Source organism: Fusarium oxysporum, chromosome 4 (assembly GCF_000149955.1).
Source record: "Fusarium oxysporum f. sp. lycopersici 4287 chromosome 4, whole genome shotgun sequence".
Lineage (NCBI taxonomy): Eukaryota > Fungi > Ascomycota > Sordariomycetes > Hypocreales > Nectriaceae > Fusarium > Fusarium oxysporum.
The window spans coordinates 4,274,230-4,288,428 of record NC_030989.1 but is presented as its reverse complement, the minus strand read 5'-3'; the positions used below and the strand labels follow the sequence as shown (position 1 = coordinate 4,288,428).

General features: G+C 48.5%; 6 protein-coding genes across 9 annotated transcripts; 4 read left to right on the top strand and 2 right to left on the bottom strand.

Moving 5' to 3' along the window:
* Positions 1–24: 24 nt before the first annotated feature.
* FOXG_04366 (uncharacterized protein) lies at positions 25–1,868 on the bottom strand. 2 transcript variants are annotated; one of them, XM_018382361.1, is made up of 6 exons: positions 1,552–1,868; positions 1,479–1,498; positions 1,389–1,422; positions 879–1,329; positions 735–830; positions 25–690 (listed from the first exon to the last, which is right to left on the bottom strand). In XM_018382361.1, the coding sequence occupies exons 1-6, from the start codon at positions 1,748–1,750 to the stop codon at positions 315–317; spliced, it is 1,176 nt and encodes a 391-aa protein (XP_018239062.1). In that variant the 5' UTR covers positions 1,751–1,868; the 3' UTR covers positions 25–314. The 2 variants fall into 2 exon arrangements, with proteins under 2 accessions (XP_018239062.1, XP_018239063.1); XM_018382362.1 differs by lacking the exons at positions 1,389–1,422; positions 1,479–1,498 and having other exon boundaries at positions 1,592–1,864.
* A 927-nt stretch (positions 1,869–2,795) lies between these two features.
* Positions 2,796–4,518, top strand: FOXG_04365 (uncharacterized protein). Its single transcript, XM_018382360.1, has 2 exons — positions 2,796–3,854; positions 3,903–4,518. The coding sequence occupies exons 1-2, from the start codon at positions 2,908–2,910 to the stop codon at positions 4,408–4,410; spliced, it is 1,455 nt and encodes a 484-aa protein (XP_018239061.1). The 5' UTR covers positions 2,796–2,907; the 3' UTR covers positions 4,411–4,518.
* Positions 4,519–4,985: 467 nt separating this feature from the next.
* Positions 4,986–7,305, top strand: FOXG_04364 (uncharacterized protein). Its single transcript, XM_018382359.1, has 3 exons — positions 4,986–6,461; positions 6,514–6,866; positions 6,915–7,305. Exons 1-3 carry the CDS (start codon positions 5,563–5,565, stop codon positions 7,184–7,186), a joined length of 1,524 nt encoding a protein of 507 aa, XP_018239060.1. The 5' UTR covers positions 4,986–5,562; the 3' UTR covers positions 7,187–7,305.
* Positions 7,306–8,331: 1,026 nt separating this feature from the next.
* Positions 8,332–10,371, top strand: FOXG_04363 (uncharacterized protein). The gene has a single exon (XM_018382358.1). The coding sequence runs from the start codon at positions 8,598–8,600 to the stop codon at positions 10,002–10,004; it is 1,407 nt and encodes a 468-aa protein (XP_018239059.1). The 5' UTR covers positions 8,332–8,597; the 3' UTR covers positions 10,005–10,371.
* Positions 10,372–10,682: 311 nt separating this feature from the next.
* On the top strand, positions 10,683–13,821 carry FOXG_04362 (succinyl-CoA ligase [GDP-forming] subunit alpha, mitochondrial). Of its 2 annotated transcripts, XM_018382357.1 has the most exons (6): positions 10,683–11,049; positions 11,108–11,136; positions 11,202–11,328; positions 11,386–11,474; positions 11,533–13,730; positions 13,772–13,805. In XM_018382357.1, exons 1-5 carry the CDS (start codon positions 10,895–10,897, stop codon positions 12,120–12,122), a joined length of 990 nt encoding a protein of 329 aa, XP_018239058.1. In that variant the 5' UTR covers positions 10,683–10,894; the 3' UTR covers positions 12,123–13,730; positions 13,772–13,805. The 2 variants fall into 2 exon arrangements, with proteins under 2 accessions (XP_018239058.1, XP_018239057.1); XM_018382356.1 differs by having other exon boundaries at positions 11,533–13,821.
* On the bottom strand, positions 10,692–14,052 carry FOXG_04361 (ubiquitin-conjugating enzyme (huntingtin interacting protein 2)). 2 transcript variants are annotated; one of them, XM_018382355.1, is made up of 4 exons: positions 13,774–13,814; positions 13,352–13,732; positions 12,949–13,223; positions 12,475–12,902 (listed from the first exon to the last, which is right to left on the bottom strand). In XM_018382355.1, the coding sequence occupies exons 2-4, from the start codon at positions 13,601–13,603 to the stop codon at positions 12,728–12,730; spliced, it is 702 nt and encodes a 233-aa protein (XP_018239056.1). In that variant the 5' UTR covers positions 13,604–13,732; positions 13,774–13,814; the 3' UTR covers positions 12,475–12,727. The 2 variants fall into 2 exon arrangements, with proteins under 2 accessions (XP_018239055.1, XP_018239056.1); XM_018382354.1 differs by having other exon boundaries at positions 10,692–12,902; positions 13,352–14,052.
* Between the last annotated feature and the right edge of the window lie 147 nt (positions 14,053–14,199).

Here is a 14,199-nt window from a genome sequence, read left to right as displayed (position 1 = left end):
AGTTTGCAACAATTTCTGCTTGTTGAGAGTCGAAGGTATGAGTTGTTGCTGTAGACTATCAAACTGTTACACCACTGTTTGTACAAGCCTGGCGTTTCCTGTCCGACATATGTACTATTCTTTATCTTACCGTTCCCTTTGTAATCGTGAGTGAGGACGGAGGCTTTATCCGTCAAAGATCCGCCATTGTTAGCTCAGCAACGAGACGAGAACTTAAATTTCATACAAATGCCACTCTAGCCTTACATTATTTTATCTATGCCACAAACTCTGTCATATATCTCATTCTCCCAAAGTGCCAATAGGAACCTTCTTCAAGAATAGGTCACTGTCGTAGTCCGTGTCTGCAGAATCGCTTTTTCAGAATCCGAATCTCCCTGACTATCCCCTGACATTGGTCGTGTTACCGAACGTGATCCCCCATTCTTGTTCTCGTGACTTTTTGATGCCTCTGCCTTGGTAACGGTTTGCAATGGATACATTGGCCCATCGTCAAATCGTTCATAGTGGTCATGTCTGGGCATACCGCCAGTGGATATGGCCCCAATGGTTGGTGGTGCACTTGGGTTTGACATGCCGGCCTTTGATGCTCCGTATGATGAGCCGAGGATTCTTGGGGAGATGTGTTTGATGAATGGTTTGACTGTTGTAAGGGTTGCGCAAATGATGGAGAGGTTGGCTTCGGCAAAGCTGGACTGGTTAGAGGAAACGTGAGATAGGAGGAGATGACTTACATCCAAAGAAGAACAGGACCCCCACCCCAAGATTGGTCGACGTTACCCATGGACCGGATCAATGCGATTAGTCTCATGATTGATGTAAAGACAGTACTGGATTGTTGTTAGCTTGCCCTTCTTGCCAGCATAAACTTCGCTTACACTCCACCAACACCAAAGAAGCAAATCAACCCAATCTTTTGTCTTCTCGAAATCTGTAGTGGTATGACAACAGGTATAGGCACCGCAAGCACCATGGCATCTGTAATCGCACCCATTATAGCAGTAGCCTGATAAACAGCTGGCCGATCAATGCACTTCTTATCGGTGATTGTGATATCCCAGCCCGCTCTTACAGGTTTGCACGGAAAGATTGTTGTAAACGTAATCGCAATCGAGGAACCAATCACCACAAACGATGTAGCCCAGATCGTAAAATGAAACCATTTTTGTGGTGCAAGCCGACGGTAGACGAGAAGCAAAGCCATCTTTGCGCCGCATTGGACGGGGTTGTAGAGGATTGGTAGGAGGTAGAGGGCTCGTGCGAAGAGGGCGAACTTGGTTATTGGCATCTCCCAGCCGTGGGTGCCCATTATGCCGCGGATAAAGTCCCCTAGACGCTCGAGCACAGCACGTTAGTTGAGTAAAGGTGAGGGCATCTTGGGTACTGACTTAGTATCAGGGTCTGAAGTACTACAGAAAACACCTGGATCGGTCAGCTTTGTCGATACAAGGCATGATGTCTCGGATGATGTTGCTCACATATGCTACCCCTAAACATGCTTCAGAGACAATTAGCTAAGGCGTACGAAGTAAGGGGGTCAATGTGGCTTACCATCCTCTATTCGTATTGTCTTATGTATAAAACATCTTACATATACTCTCTGTGCAATGAACAATACTGTCAAGAAATTCCCAACGCCATAAAGCCAGTATGCTTCAGTAACACTGTTCCGTTGCGGGTTATCGAAATTGACCTTGTAACCTTCGGGTGGTGGTATAGCGACAGGAACGCCATTAACAACAGCAGCCATAGTAAGATAAACCAACCAACAAAGAAGTGCGCAGCAAGAAGGTCTCAATGCGAAATCACATGCAGGAACGAAGAACGAAAAATATTGGATTCGTAGAAATACACCGCCTCAGCGTTCATTCAATTAACTACGGATTACCTGCATGCATATTACTACATCCTATATCGGATATACGGCCCACTTCTGAGGAGAGAGAAAAGAAACGATTGTAAGGATTAAAAACCTTGGACATCGGTTAGAAGGGATCAGCGCCTTTCATACATGGCCCAAACTCTATTCCTGTGAATGTTACTCTGAGTCAGAAGACGTTGACATATATACCCCTGTTCGATGGCTATGGCGGCTGTTGAAACGGCATTCCAAGCTCTCGGTGCCCGCGGCTGCGCTAGGGATAGCCCGTCCATACCGTTCATATATACGAAAATATGATCTGACACCTAAAGTTTGGTTGTACGATTATATGATTGCTCGATAACAGATCGATGAGAAGCTTGAGGAACCCAGAAGAAGTATCCGTATATCAGCACTTTTCCTTCAAGTGTACAAGGATGTCTCCATCTGTCAGCCTGCAGAAACCTCTTGGCAGTTGCCGGGGAGCAGGGTTATCGAAGCCGAGTTCAACGAAGGATTCATGGTGCGGAACCGAGGCCTTAGCTTCGGAGTGTCCCAAAATTCCGATCAGAATATTCAGGCCCAACTTCAATAGCTTCACAATTTCAAGTTTTGGCAATTGGGCTTGAAGATGACTATTTCGTAAGATGAAACGGATTCTCTAGTTCCAGACGCTTAAAACTCCTCTTCCAATAGCATGGTAGCGAGATGCCTTACCGAGGTCTATGTTTTCGTACAGGAAGAGACCGTCGCAGGACCCTTGCTTTTTTGGTTCTTAAGCCCCATTCAATAGGCCTGACAATCGTGATGCAAGTGTCAGGGGAATGTAACGTTCAAGGGTTTCCCACACCAAAGGAGCAAATGATTTACGGAACAGGGCCAGGTACCAGGGTCCTGGATATCTGTCTATTCCCCATGGAGAACAATAGGACTCCGACAGTCTATCAGCTTCAATCACATACATAGACAGCCTTGATTATGTGCCCCTCAGAAGCGTCAGAAACTCAATTCCCTCTCGTTTCTTCTTTACCCACAAGCATCCAATCATGACCACCCTTACTCCTCAACCGTCGATCCCTCAGGCTGAAAGCCTTATTGCAGCTGGTCTCGAAGCTCGTGTCCTCACACCTACGGATGCCGAGTTCTCAGCTCGCCAAGAATCATACTGGTCTAACAGCGCCAAGATCAAACCTGCTTGTATCGTCCAGCCTCGTACCCCTGAAGAAGTCGCTTCCGTCGTGAAGGCTCTTGTTTCTGCTGGTCAGAAGTTTGCTGTTCGCAGTGGTGGACATACAAACTGGCCTGGGTCGAACAACATTGAGGGTGGTGTTACTATTGATCTTGTTCATTTGAATCATGTGTCTTTTGATGCTACTACTGAGACAGCTGATATTGGACCTGGTTGTAGATGGCGAGAGGTTTATGCTGAGCTGAGCAAGCATGGTCGTGCTGTTGCTGGAGGGCGTGAGGGCAATGTTGGCGTTGCAGGTCTTCTTCTTGGAGGTGGCAATGCTTTCTTCACAGCTAGACAGGGCTTTGGATGTGACAATGTTGTGTCGTACCAAGTTGTCCTTGCTAACGGTGATATTATCACCGCCGATGAGAAGAACAACACCGACTTGTACCGCGTACTCAAAGGTGGATCAAACAACTTTGGTATTGTCACAAAGTTTACTATGAAGGCTATCAAGTCTGACAAGGTCTGGGGTGGAATGACTTTCTTCCCTAAGCAAGTTATTCCTGGTGCCATTGAGGCTCTCTCTGCCTTTACGGACAACGTGCCCAATGATATTCACAGCAACCTTGTCACTATTTTCACACATATGCCTGATTTCAAGGATATCGTTGTTGCTACTCTGTATGCCAACATGGAGGGTATCGAGAAGCCTCCGGCGTATGAGAAGTGGCTAGCTCTTCCCGAAATCATGAACACTGTCAAGAACACTACTCTGACTGAGATGGCTTTTGAGTACAATATTCCTGCGAATTTTTAGTAAGCCAACTTATCTTTGTCTCTTCACTTTTCAAGCTAACCGTCCAGTGACACTTGGTTCACATGTTGCTTTAAGAACGACACCCGAATCATCACCAAAGCCTCAGAGCTCCACGATAAACTCGTCGAAGAGCTCAAGGCATTCATACCCGACGGTAACTTCATCACCCAATGTCTATTCCAGCCTCTGCCTACGCTCTTCGGCCAACGCGGCATCGAAGCAGGCGGCAACATCATGGGCATGGACCGTCATAAGACCAACGGCATTCTATTTCTCGCTGTCGTCATGGCACAGACTCCTGAGCAGGAGGCTTTTGCACGACCAAAGGTTCAGGCTTGGATCAAGGATGTGCAAGAGTTTGCTGCTACTATTGAGGGAGGAAATCTTGAGTGGACTTATTTGAATTATGCGGATAAGAGTCAGGATCCTCTTGGTAGTTATGGTGCTGAGAATATTAAGAAGATGAAGGATGCAGCGGCCAAGTATGATCCTGAGCAGGTATTCCAGAAGCTGGTGCCTGGAGGGTTCAAGCTTTCGGATGTCAAGGATGAATAGATACAGCATAGCAAATGATTGATAGTTGACCATATGATATCAACGACATGTATCACGCCAACGCACTGAATGAGATTATAATGCCTAAATCACAACCGGATATATGTGATGATAAAGTACACCTCGACATGTAATTATTCTCACCACTATAACGGCCAAGATCGATCCTGTCCAGAATGTGCTTCAATAGGCTAGCAACACTGCAGGTACAGGGTATCTTCCACCAGACATTATAGGCTTGTATTTGAGAGCTACTCTTTTCGCATATAACTACTATCATGAATGCATTGGTGAAATTGGTTGTGAAAAGTCTTGCGAACGATATGGTCCAATCGATTGCCGTGCAATAGGAGGTGCTAATAATACACCGGTAATACCTCCGGTTCCTAAGACGTCGGGCGTCGGCGGCGCCGGCCTATTTCCGTTGATTGACCAGTGGAAGCTGAGTGCTGGAAAACAAGCTTATGGGCAGTAAGCTTAAAACCCAAATCCACTAGGTTGCACACCACTTATGGTCTGTGCAATGAGAGTGGCAGGAACTTTTAATAATGACGACTGGTGCATTGCGTGATTTCAGGAATTAATGCGATCTGCGGTGATTTTTTAGTCTCCGATGTTACCTACCGCCACTTCGTCATGCTGGAAGAAGGCCTGCCTGAGTTGAAGCTTGTTTGTCTAAAAGCTGAAGACGATGACGGATAGGCAGAAGGCATCTGCTTCAGCAGAGACGATGGAGTAAATCTATCAATCGCTATGCCACACCGGTTGAGCACATTGTTATCGAGCATGGCTGGGAACGCCGTGTCCGAGGTGAGGGCATCTCCGCAGCCCCAAGACCAATCAGCATAAATGCCGTTTGACAGCTGGTATCGTTGATCGCCAAGGACATTCCCTATTGCGATGTACCCGACGCCTCATCATGCACCGTCGGGGAGTTCGCTCACTGCAGATCGGCCTTACTTGTGTTAGTGTCCAAGGTCTGGTACTACCGTTGCTGTCTCTCTTCCATGGACGGGTACTTTACTCCAGCCGTTTCTTTACTTTGAGTGTTATTCTCGTCATGATCTTCTCTCTCATCCTGCTCCTCCACTGTATCATCATCCAATTTCCTGCTTGCATTGAGTATCGTGGTTAGCGACAGCGCGCATCATCATGGACAAGACATCTACGCTAGAAGACTCAGAGCTTCAGACCTCCCGCACGCCAAGCAGACGGCCTTGGCTCGCATCAGCCTTTGGAGGCCCCAACGTCACAATTGGCCCGCGAATCGAACCCCTCGCCGAGCACTTGGCACATGTATCCGAAAGCGACAGCACCGCAGCTGAAGATCTCGTCGACAAGCAAGTCGCTTCCGAAGCGGGAAATGCTATTCAGTACAGGACATGTTCTTGGCAAAAGACTGCAGGGCTCCTCTTTAGCGAGTACATTGTGCTCTCTATTATGAGCTTCCCTTGGTCATATAGTCTTCTGGGTCTTGTGCCTGGATTGATCTTGACGGCTGTCATTGCTGGGCTTGTTCTGTATACGAGTCTTGTGCTGTGGGAGTTCTGTTTGCGACATCCTGAGGTTAGAGATGTGTGCGACATTGGGCAGATGATCTGGTGGAATAAGAGATGGGCGTGGTGGTGGACGGCAGTAATGTTTGTCCTGAACAATACCTTCATTCAAGCTCTGCATGTCTTGGTCGGTGCAATCTACCTCAACACAATGACCGAGGCCGATTCCATCGCGGGATGCAGAACCGTTGCATTCGCTGCAGTAGTCACGGTGATCAGCTGGATCGGGTCCCTTCCTCGCACCTTTAGCATGCTGTCAAAGCTTGGCTTTGCCTCGACGTTTTTTACATTCATCTCGGTCATCTTGGCAACGGCTTTTGCAGGCGCCCAGGGTAAGCCCGCTGGTTATCCTGAGATGGGCGAACCGATAATCTCAATCTGGACACCAAAGACCACGACACTTGTTACTGGTATGTCTGCTTTCATGAACATGAGTTATACGTTCATCGGCCAGACTACAATTCCCAGCTTCATCGCTGAGATGCGTGATCCGAGGTAAATTGCTATGCCATTTGATGCAACCGTGATCATTCTGACATATGAACAGAGATTTCCCCAAGGCATTGTGGGCTTGCACCATGGCTGAGATTGTCACATTCAGCGTTGTCGGGTCTGTCATTTACGTTTATACGGGCAACCAGTACATGGTCACACCAGCATTCGGTGTCCTCACTGATACCTACAAGAAGGTCTCATATTCTTTCATGGTTCCGACCATCATTTTCGTCGGGTGCCTTTATGCAAGTGTCACAGGTCGATTTGTCTTCTTCAGAATGTTTAAGGACTCCGAGCATCTTACCTCGCACACATTCAAGGGCTGGTTCTGGTGGGGATTGGTGCTGTTGATCAGCTGGGCCGCCTCATTCTTTATCGCTGAGATCATTCCATTTTTCTCTTCGTGTAAGTGTCCACCCTCAGACTTATCAACCAGTGCTAACGCATTCTCAGTGTTATCAGTCATGTCGTCGCTGTTTAATTGCTGGTTCGGCTTCATCTTTTGGGCGCTGGCCTACTTCCGCATGCGCAATGCAGATCGTAAGGTCGGAAGAAAGCGAAATCCCATTCTGGATATTCTTTCAGTAGCACTAAACGTTGTAATCATGTTGACTGGTGCTCTTTACCTCACGCTGGGAACATACGTCAGTGTGCAGGGTATCATAGATCAATTCCGTGCAGGACAAGTGAGCAGTGTCTTTTCATGCAAGAGTAACGGGCTTTGAGGACAATGGGAGTATTAATCTGGCGCTTGGATTTAGTTTAACACTTATAGATAATAGATGGGCATATGATGTTGACGACCGGTTATTGTTGACTGTAGAGGACTCATCCCGTGAGGCTGCTGTCGCTTTTGCCGGCTCCCCAGCAGTCAATTCTCTTTATAAGAGACGACTTATCGAATGAGACCTGAATGAAAGACGCGGGATTATCTAGTACATACATTCGATTTCAATCTGTTGATGGCAGAAAGTTGTTTTGATCTGTTCTTCTGCCACTCTTCTACCTCATGCAAGCATTTCCCTCGCGACATTTATTATCGGCAAGGCTATAGAACACTGGCATCGGATACTTGACATGGCCGTGGTATAAATCTCGATACATCTTCACTGCCAATTTACCAGAGTCCTTTGCTGAGTTCGAGGGACACTGTTTCAACGTATGAAGCCCTCAGCATCATCAGAAAACCAGCATACCATCATTTCTCGGTTCGTTGAAGTGATAAACAGATACGTAATAGATTTCTTGACTTTTATCTGATGTTCACACGCTACCTTCATCCAAATTACTTCAATATCTCAGGAGTATGCCTTATAGATGCATGATCGCTGGTTATCACGAGTGATGACAACACATACGGGACAGAGGAGAGACATAAATTGAGAGAGAATATCGATTTGTCAATAAAACCTCCGTAAATAGTCCTCAATCTAATTCAGATTACTCCTTGAGTAGGTGTTAGTGTACTCGGAACGAGATGCCGACTTGGGGATACCAGTGTCATTAGCCCACACTGACATCACTACGCAAAGGATGGACTCCCAAACTAAGCGAATCTGGATCTCACAGGTTTCACCACTGTTACTAAAGCAAGAATAGCAGTGCAGGAAAATAAGCTTAAGTGAAATCCCCAGTGTAAAGGAATGCGGAGCGGCTCCGGATCCGATGTGGATAACTGTTGATAGACGAGACCGAGTCCCACCGAGGGGCGAATTAATGCACCGGAGGATTCTCAATTGATCACTGGAAACAATTCCATGCTCTGAGGCCCAATTGGATGGAACACTGGAATATAGGGAGCGAATCACTTGTCCGTCATGGAACATAACACTGGCAGTCGAGTCATGGAACTCACAAGTGATGCCAAGACCTGCATACCCACGCCCTTGAACCGAACACTAACATGACATTTGTTAATAGCGCCCAACCCCAACTGTCAATTATTGAGCATGCAAATTATTAACCGATTCGGATCCTATTTCCGGGATTATAAATTCTTCCTCCTCCTCCCCACTCACCTTTCTCTCAACCCATCTCAACCCAACTCATACAGTTATCCCATGTCTACTACACTCTTCACACCCTGAGGCATTAGAAAACTGTACTCTTTTTTTGTGATCTACCGTGTTTTCACACATGACATATAACGAACACAATGCAGAGGACAGCTGCCTAAAAAACCAGCACGAAAAGCAGGCCCAACCCAAAACTAACCCCGAAGTCCCCCGTGGAGATGCCGCCCCGGCCCCGGACGATGCGGGCCTCGAGACCGGAGGTGTAGCGCACCCGAGCGAAGCCAGCGCCGACGACAGTGAAGCGAACCTCGAATTTCCAGAAGGCGGACTCGAAGCTTGGCTTGTAGTCTTTGGATCCTTTTGCGGAATGTTTTCGATCTACGGCCTCATCAACACCTCTGCTGTTTTTGAGTCGTACTTTTCCGAGAACCAACTTCGTGATTACTCGTCTTCTCAGATCGGCTGGATCTTCAGCCTTTATCTCTTCCTCGTCTTTCTTGTCGGTATTCAAGTCGGACCTGTTTTTGACAAATACGGTCCTCGACTCATTGTTGCCTCTGGAGGTATACTCATCGCGGCAAGTTTGTTCATACTCAGCGTTTGTGAGGAATTTTACCAGATTCTTCTTTCATACTCGGTTGTGGGTGGCCTTGGAGGCGCCCTTCTCAATTCACCGTGTTATGCATCTATTGCCCATTGGTTCGACCAGAAACGAGGTCTTGCAACTGGCGTTGCAATGACTGCAGGATCAATTGGCGGTATCATATTTCCCATCTTTTTACAGAAACTTCTCCCCAGCGTTGGCTTTGCATGGACGACCCGTATTCTGGGCTTCATCATCCTCGGACTCACCGTTCCCGCCACGCTCTGCATGCGCTCGCGTCTCCCGCGATCAAATAAGGTGTCCTCGGTCTGGCCAGACCTGAGCATCTTCAAAGACCTGAAGTTTACGTTTTCTGCATGTGGAATCTTCTTTATGGAATGGGGACTCTTCGTGCCATTGACGTACATCGTGTCTTATGCCGGACGACACTCTGGCGATGCCAACAGCTCTTACACCCTGATTTCGATCCTCAATGCGGGTTCATTGCTCGGTCGTTTTCTCCCCGGTCTTTTAGCCGACAAGATCGGGCGGTTTAATGTCATTCTGCTGACGCTTGGGCTCTGCATCATATCGGCCTTTGCTCTGTGGTTGCCAGCTGGAGACTCTCAGGCAATGATCATCGCGTTCGCTGTTGTGTTTGGTTTTGCAAGTGGTAGTAACCTTGGACTCACACCAGTTTGCGTGGGTCAGCTCTGCGATCCTCGCGACTATGGACGATTCATCTCGACAGCTTTCATGGTAGCTAGCTTTGGAACCCTCAGCAGCTTGCCTATTGCTGGTGCCATTCTCGAGGCTGGTGACAAGGGTGACTCTGGTTGGACTGCTCTCATTGTATTTGATGGGCTGTCGTATGTGCTGGCACTCGCCTGTTTCCTTGCTGCCAGGGTGATGGCTGTCGGCTGGGACGTCAAGAGCGTCTACTAAGACGACTCGATTGGAACGCTCTTCCTTGGAGATGCACGCGATGAACTGAAATGTCATGCGATGCGGTGTCTTCAGTTGGATGAGTATGAGCGACAGGGAATGGATGGTCCGGTGATGTATTATACCAGCCGATAAGCTTTACCGGGACCGAGGTATCAACTGATTTTGTTCAAGATGCCTCCTCGGAGTTGTATTGTTACCGCTCAATTACTCAGAAGTAACAATTGGGAATAGGAGAACGATATCCATTTGAATACTGGCCTTAGATAGATACTGACTGTAGTCGCTCATTGAAACGAGTAGATAGAATTCACTCATTTTGAATAATTGTAAGTGCAGCATGTTGCATTCCCACGGGATCAGGTTGTCAATGTCCGCGATTTTAAACGTAAACTCAACGAGGTGCAAACATTGGAGATACAAGTCCGAAGCAAAAGAGGGTCTCAGGTCCCCATCATGTCCAATGACGCATCTTCCCGTCGTCTCGCCCTCACCGAGAACCCGCGATTAGCCGTATCTCAAAACGCTCACCACGACAGATTCTCCACGCGCTCCTGTGAGTGGCTCTCCTTGACTTTTCCCACCGGATCATCTATCTTCCGCCCTCTCTCACTCGGCATACTGACTCCGAGACCACCCGTAGCGCAAGGTCAAGCACCAACTGACCTTGTGAGGAAAGTGCGTGAGTCGACCCGTTTTGGCTTAGGCCGTTGAATCCCGGCCACGGGATAATCTTGATACGAACCAAACCACGAACCTCCCGAAAGCTCCTGGTATCGACGGTTTTTCCCTTCCAATTCCAAAACCTCAAGTTAATCCTCTAGACGTTGCAACAGACAGCGACGTTTTTTCTTCTTCTTCACTCCCTCTCCCCTCCACCCCCCGACATCATGCAGTCCTTCACCAGAGCCACTCGCGCCTCGGCGCTGCAAAACGTTGGCCGCCGAGCCTATTCTTCGTCGCAGTATGCTAAGACCATCAACAACCTGCGCATCAACGCCGACACCAAGGTCATCTACCAGGGCTTCACCGGAAAGCAGGGAACGTGAGTTGGCGCAATTCTCAATTGTCAAATAAATCTTCAAAATTAACGAATGACGTAGTTTCCACGCTCAACAAGCTATCGAATACGGTACGGTCTTCGCTATATCGATGTCACGATGATACATGTGACAAAAACTGACACTCGACAAACAGGCACCAAGGTCGTCGGTGGAACAAACCCCAAGAAGGCTGGTCAGACTCACCTCGGCCTCCCTGTCTTCAAGAACGTTGGTGAAGCCGTCAAGGAGACTGGTGCCACTGCTACTGGTCTCTTCGTCCCGTACGTCTAAATCAACCACACACTCCAACGAAAACGCCCCCTAACAATTTTTCTCAGTCCTCCTCTGGCCGCCGCCGGTATCGAGGAGGCTCTCGAGGCCGAGATCCCCCTCGTTGTCTGCATCACTGAGGGTATCCCCCAGCACGGTACGTTTTTGCAACGTTGAAGGACAGTTTTGAAGGTTTCTAACGTGGACCCACTTAGACATGGTTCGCATCACCGACATGCTCAAGACCCAAAGCAAGACTCGTCTCGTCGGACCCAACTGCCCCGGTATCATCGCCCCCGAACAGTGCAAGATTGGTATCATGCCTGGCTTCATCCACAAGCGCGGCCGCATCGGTATCGTCTCTCGTTCCGGTACTCTCACTTACGAGGCCGTCAACCAGACCACCCAGGCCGGTCTTGGTCAGTCTCTCGTTGTCGGAATTGGCGGTGACCCTTTCTCCGGTACCAACTTCATCGACTGCCTCAAGGTCTTCACTGAGGACCCCGACACCGACGGTATCATCATGATTGGTGAGATTGGTGGTTCTGCCGAGGAGGACGCCGCCGAGTTCCTCAAGCAGGCCAACACTGTCAACGGCGGTAAGCCCGTTGTCAGCTTCATCGCTGGTATCTCTGCTCCTCCCGGTCGACGAATGGGTCACGCCGGTGCTATCGTCTCCGGTGGTAAGGGTGGTGCCGACACCAAGATCAAGGCTCTCGAAGACGCCGGTGTCATTGTCGAGCGCTCTCCCGCTGGTCTGGGCAAGGCTCTCTACAACGAGTTCGTCCGCCGCGATCTGCTATAATTTTATAACTAAGCTACGTCTACTATTTGGTTCACCCTTGGGAGACAAGATGTGTGAGTCGGGGAGTGAGTTAGTAGAGTCCGATTCATTGACCGAGGACTCGCTCATGGAGGGCTATTTGCATCATACTGCATGATTTCTTCGTACGTACCTGATAGAGCAAGGATGGTCTGGCTGGCGCGCAGGCTAGATTGTGGAAAGGCCTTTTGGTGTTCCTTTTCCGCAGGCGAGTGTGCCATAACCCTCAGCACGCAATACGCCAACAATGTCACATTACACCATGATCCATCTAATGTCGAAAAGTGTTTCAAGCCATATTTGATCATGCCGGAGTATGCACATGTGACGACGTGGTTGTCTCCTAAGTTGGGTAGGCATAGAACGTAAACAAGTGAAGAATTGCTTCACATATTACCGCTGAGTTCAACCGCTACCTATCTTGTGCCATTTATCATGACCTACGAACCATATGAAGTGCAGCTCATTCACCCTGTGCCCAGTCTATGCTAAGTTGTTAAAACAAACCGACGTAAACTCCCCATACCATGCTTAAAGAAATTGTGTTTCAGATCGCTATTCCTTCTCTTGGCCCTCCCTAGTCCACATTAGTTTTCATGTAGCAGTCTGGCAACGACATCCCCCATGTAAGCCTCTTCCAGTTCGTAGTCTCGGCCTCCGTTGCGATCTATACCGAAATGAATGAAGGCCTCGACAACATCTTCTAGTGGGAAGCCCATGTTCACAAAACGTTCGACAAGGTTTCTGTTGTATCCGGCAAGTCTACCTCGTGTTAGCTATATTCTCTCCGTCTCTATGTTTGACGTACCGAGCATTGTCGTCTTTGACCGGAGCTGCTGCGACGTCGTTTTGGTATTTGGTGAGATCAACGTCTTGTCGTGGAGCGCCGGCGTATTTAACAGCCCATTCATGAGCCATGAGTGCGAAGCGCTTGGGGTCTTCTATCATCATCTTTGCAACCTCGGCATCTTGCGGGTCCTTGGGGTTTGGGCACTCGAGAAGCATTCGAAGGGAGAGAAGTGCGGTCTTGATGGTCTGGACGGGAGACCAGTTGGAGCTGAGGGTGTCAAGGCAGATAGCGCCCTAAAAAGTTGAGTTAGTATCTCGAATTCCTTTTCTTGTCGTAGTCCGCCTCTTGCTGACTGTCCCAGCCCCAACGAGTCGACTGTTTATGTGCTCCACGTCCGCCACTCGGAGGAAAGTTGACCTACCGTCTGACTGCTGATATTCGGATGCCAAATCTTGGTGTCAAATCTTATCGCTGGTGCCTTGAATGGATACTGTTCCGGGATCTGTATGTCGACTGTAAAGGTACCTCCAGCGTAAGGGGTATCAGGCGGCGCAGGGAATGTTCCTTTGAGGTGCTTCAAGTCGTTGTTAACAGGACTCGCGTTGACGCCTGAGTCGTCATGATCGGCTTCGATATCCTTGAGCTCCTTGGCTACACGCCGGTCCCGAGACATGATGGTGATACTCGTGGAAGAAGCGGTGATGGAAGAGTTGAGGATGTTGAATAACAAGTTATGGTTGAAAAAGGGGAAGAGTTAGATCGAGTGACGGGACAAGAGGTAACTTTGGGCCGAAAGACAGGCCTTCTGCAGGTCAGGTCGTGTCTTGTGCAGGTAAGGCAGGCTGGTTCGGTTGGTGATATTGGATGGAGAAGGAGGGGTCCTTGATTTTTGTCAGGCTGTGGCGTAGCTTAAGAGAAGAGGCCGACGTCACTCCACTGGGAGACCGCTAAGAGTTAGCGTCCTGCGGGGGGCGTTACTCTTGGGTTGCAGTGTCGGGTTCAAAAATAGAATATCATGGATCAAGTCCGCGAAAAATGGTTGGATCAAAGTTCAATATGCTTTTGTGTGAGTGCATCAATAGGTAGAGTTGGCAGTTTAATAATCAGGCAGTGTTACCTTGTATGTAATTCAGTAAAGACTTTCCCAGATCAGCTGGTATTATTCCGCCTAATCTGACTGTACCTGGTTAACAAAAAAGGTGTTCTCAGCCGCCTCACTTAGAGCTTATTCAATTTTGTAGAGCTCTGATTGCATGGAGTTGGTAGGAG

What these genes read in the sequence shown, in the direction of transcription:
- FOXG_04366 (XM_018382361.1), bottom strand. Translation starts at nt 1,750, where the DNA reads ATGGCTGCTGTTGTTAATGGCGTTCCTGTCGCTATACCACCACCCGAA. An exon ending in GACAATACGAATAGAGGATG is followed by an intron (nt 1,499 to 1,551) that starts GTAAGCCACATT and finishes TTGTCTCTGAAG; the next exon opens with CATGTTTAGGGGTAGCATAT. An exon ending in GGTCCTGTTCTTCTTTGGAT is followed by an intron (nt 691 to 734) that starts GTAAGTCATCTC and finishes TAACCAGTCCAG; the next exon opens with CTTTGCCGAAGCCAACCTCT.
- FOXG_04365 (XM_018382360.1), top strand. Translation starts at nt 2,908, where the DNA reads ATGACCACCCTTACTCCTCAACCGTCGATCCCTCAGGCTGAAAGCCTT. An exon ending in AATATTCCTGCGAATTTTTA is followed by an intron (nt 3,855 to 3,902) that starts GTAAGCCAACTT and finishes CTAACCGTCCAG; the next exon opens with TGACACTTGGTTCACATGTT.
- FOXG_04364 (XM_018382359.1), top strand. Translation starts at nt 5,563, where the DNA reads ATGGACAAGACATCTACGCTAGAAGACTCAGAGCTTCAGACCTCCCGC. An exon ending in GCTGAGATGCGTGATCCGAG is followed by an intron (nt 6,462 to 6,513) that starts GTAAATTGCTAT and finishes ACATATGAACAG; the next exon opens with AGATTTCCCCAAGGCATTGT. An exon ending in CATTCCATTTTTCTCTTCGT is followed by an intron (nt 6,867 to 6,914) that starts GTAAGTGTCCAC and finishes ACGCATTCTCAG; the next exon opens with TGTTATCAGTCATGTCGTCG.
- FOXG_04363 (XM_018382358.1), top strand. Translation starts at nt 8,598, where the DNA reads ATGACATATAACGAACACAATGCAGAGGACAGCTGCCTAAAAAACCAG.
- FOXG_04362 (XM_018382356.1), top strand. Translation starts at nt 10,895, where the DNA reads ATGCAGTCCTTCACCAGAGCCACTCGCGCCTCGGCGCTGCAAAACGTT. An exon ending in TCAACAAGCTATCGAATACG is followed by an intron (nt 11,137 to 11,201) that starts GTACGGTCTTCG and finishes CTCGACAAACAG; the next exon opens with GCACCAAGGTCGTCGGTGGA. An exon ending in TGAGGGTATCCCCCAGCACG is followed by an intron (nt 11,475 to 11,532) that starts GTACGTTTTTGC and finishes GGACCCACTTAG; the next exon opens with ACATGGTTCGCATCACCGAC.
- FOXG_04361 (XM_018382354.1), bottom strand. Translation starts at nt 13,603, where the DNA reads ATGTCTCGGGACCGGCGTGTAGCCAAGGAGCTCAAGGATATCGAAGCC. An exon ending in CGAATATCAGCAGTCAGACG is followed by an intron (nt 13,224 to 13,351) that starts GTAGGTCAACTT and finishes TCAACTTTTTAG; the next exon opens with GGCGCTATCTGCCTTGACAC. An exon ending in GTCAAAGACGACAATGCTCG is followed by an intron (nt 12,903 to 12,948) that starts GTACGTCAAACA and finishes AACACGAGGTAG; the next exon opens with ACTTGCCGGATACAACAGAA.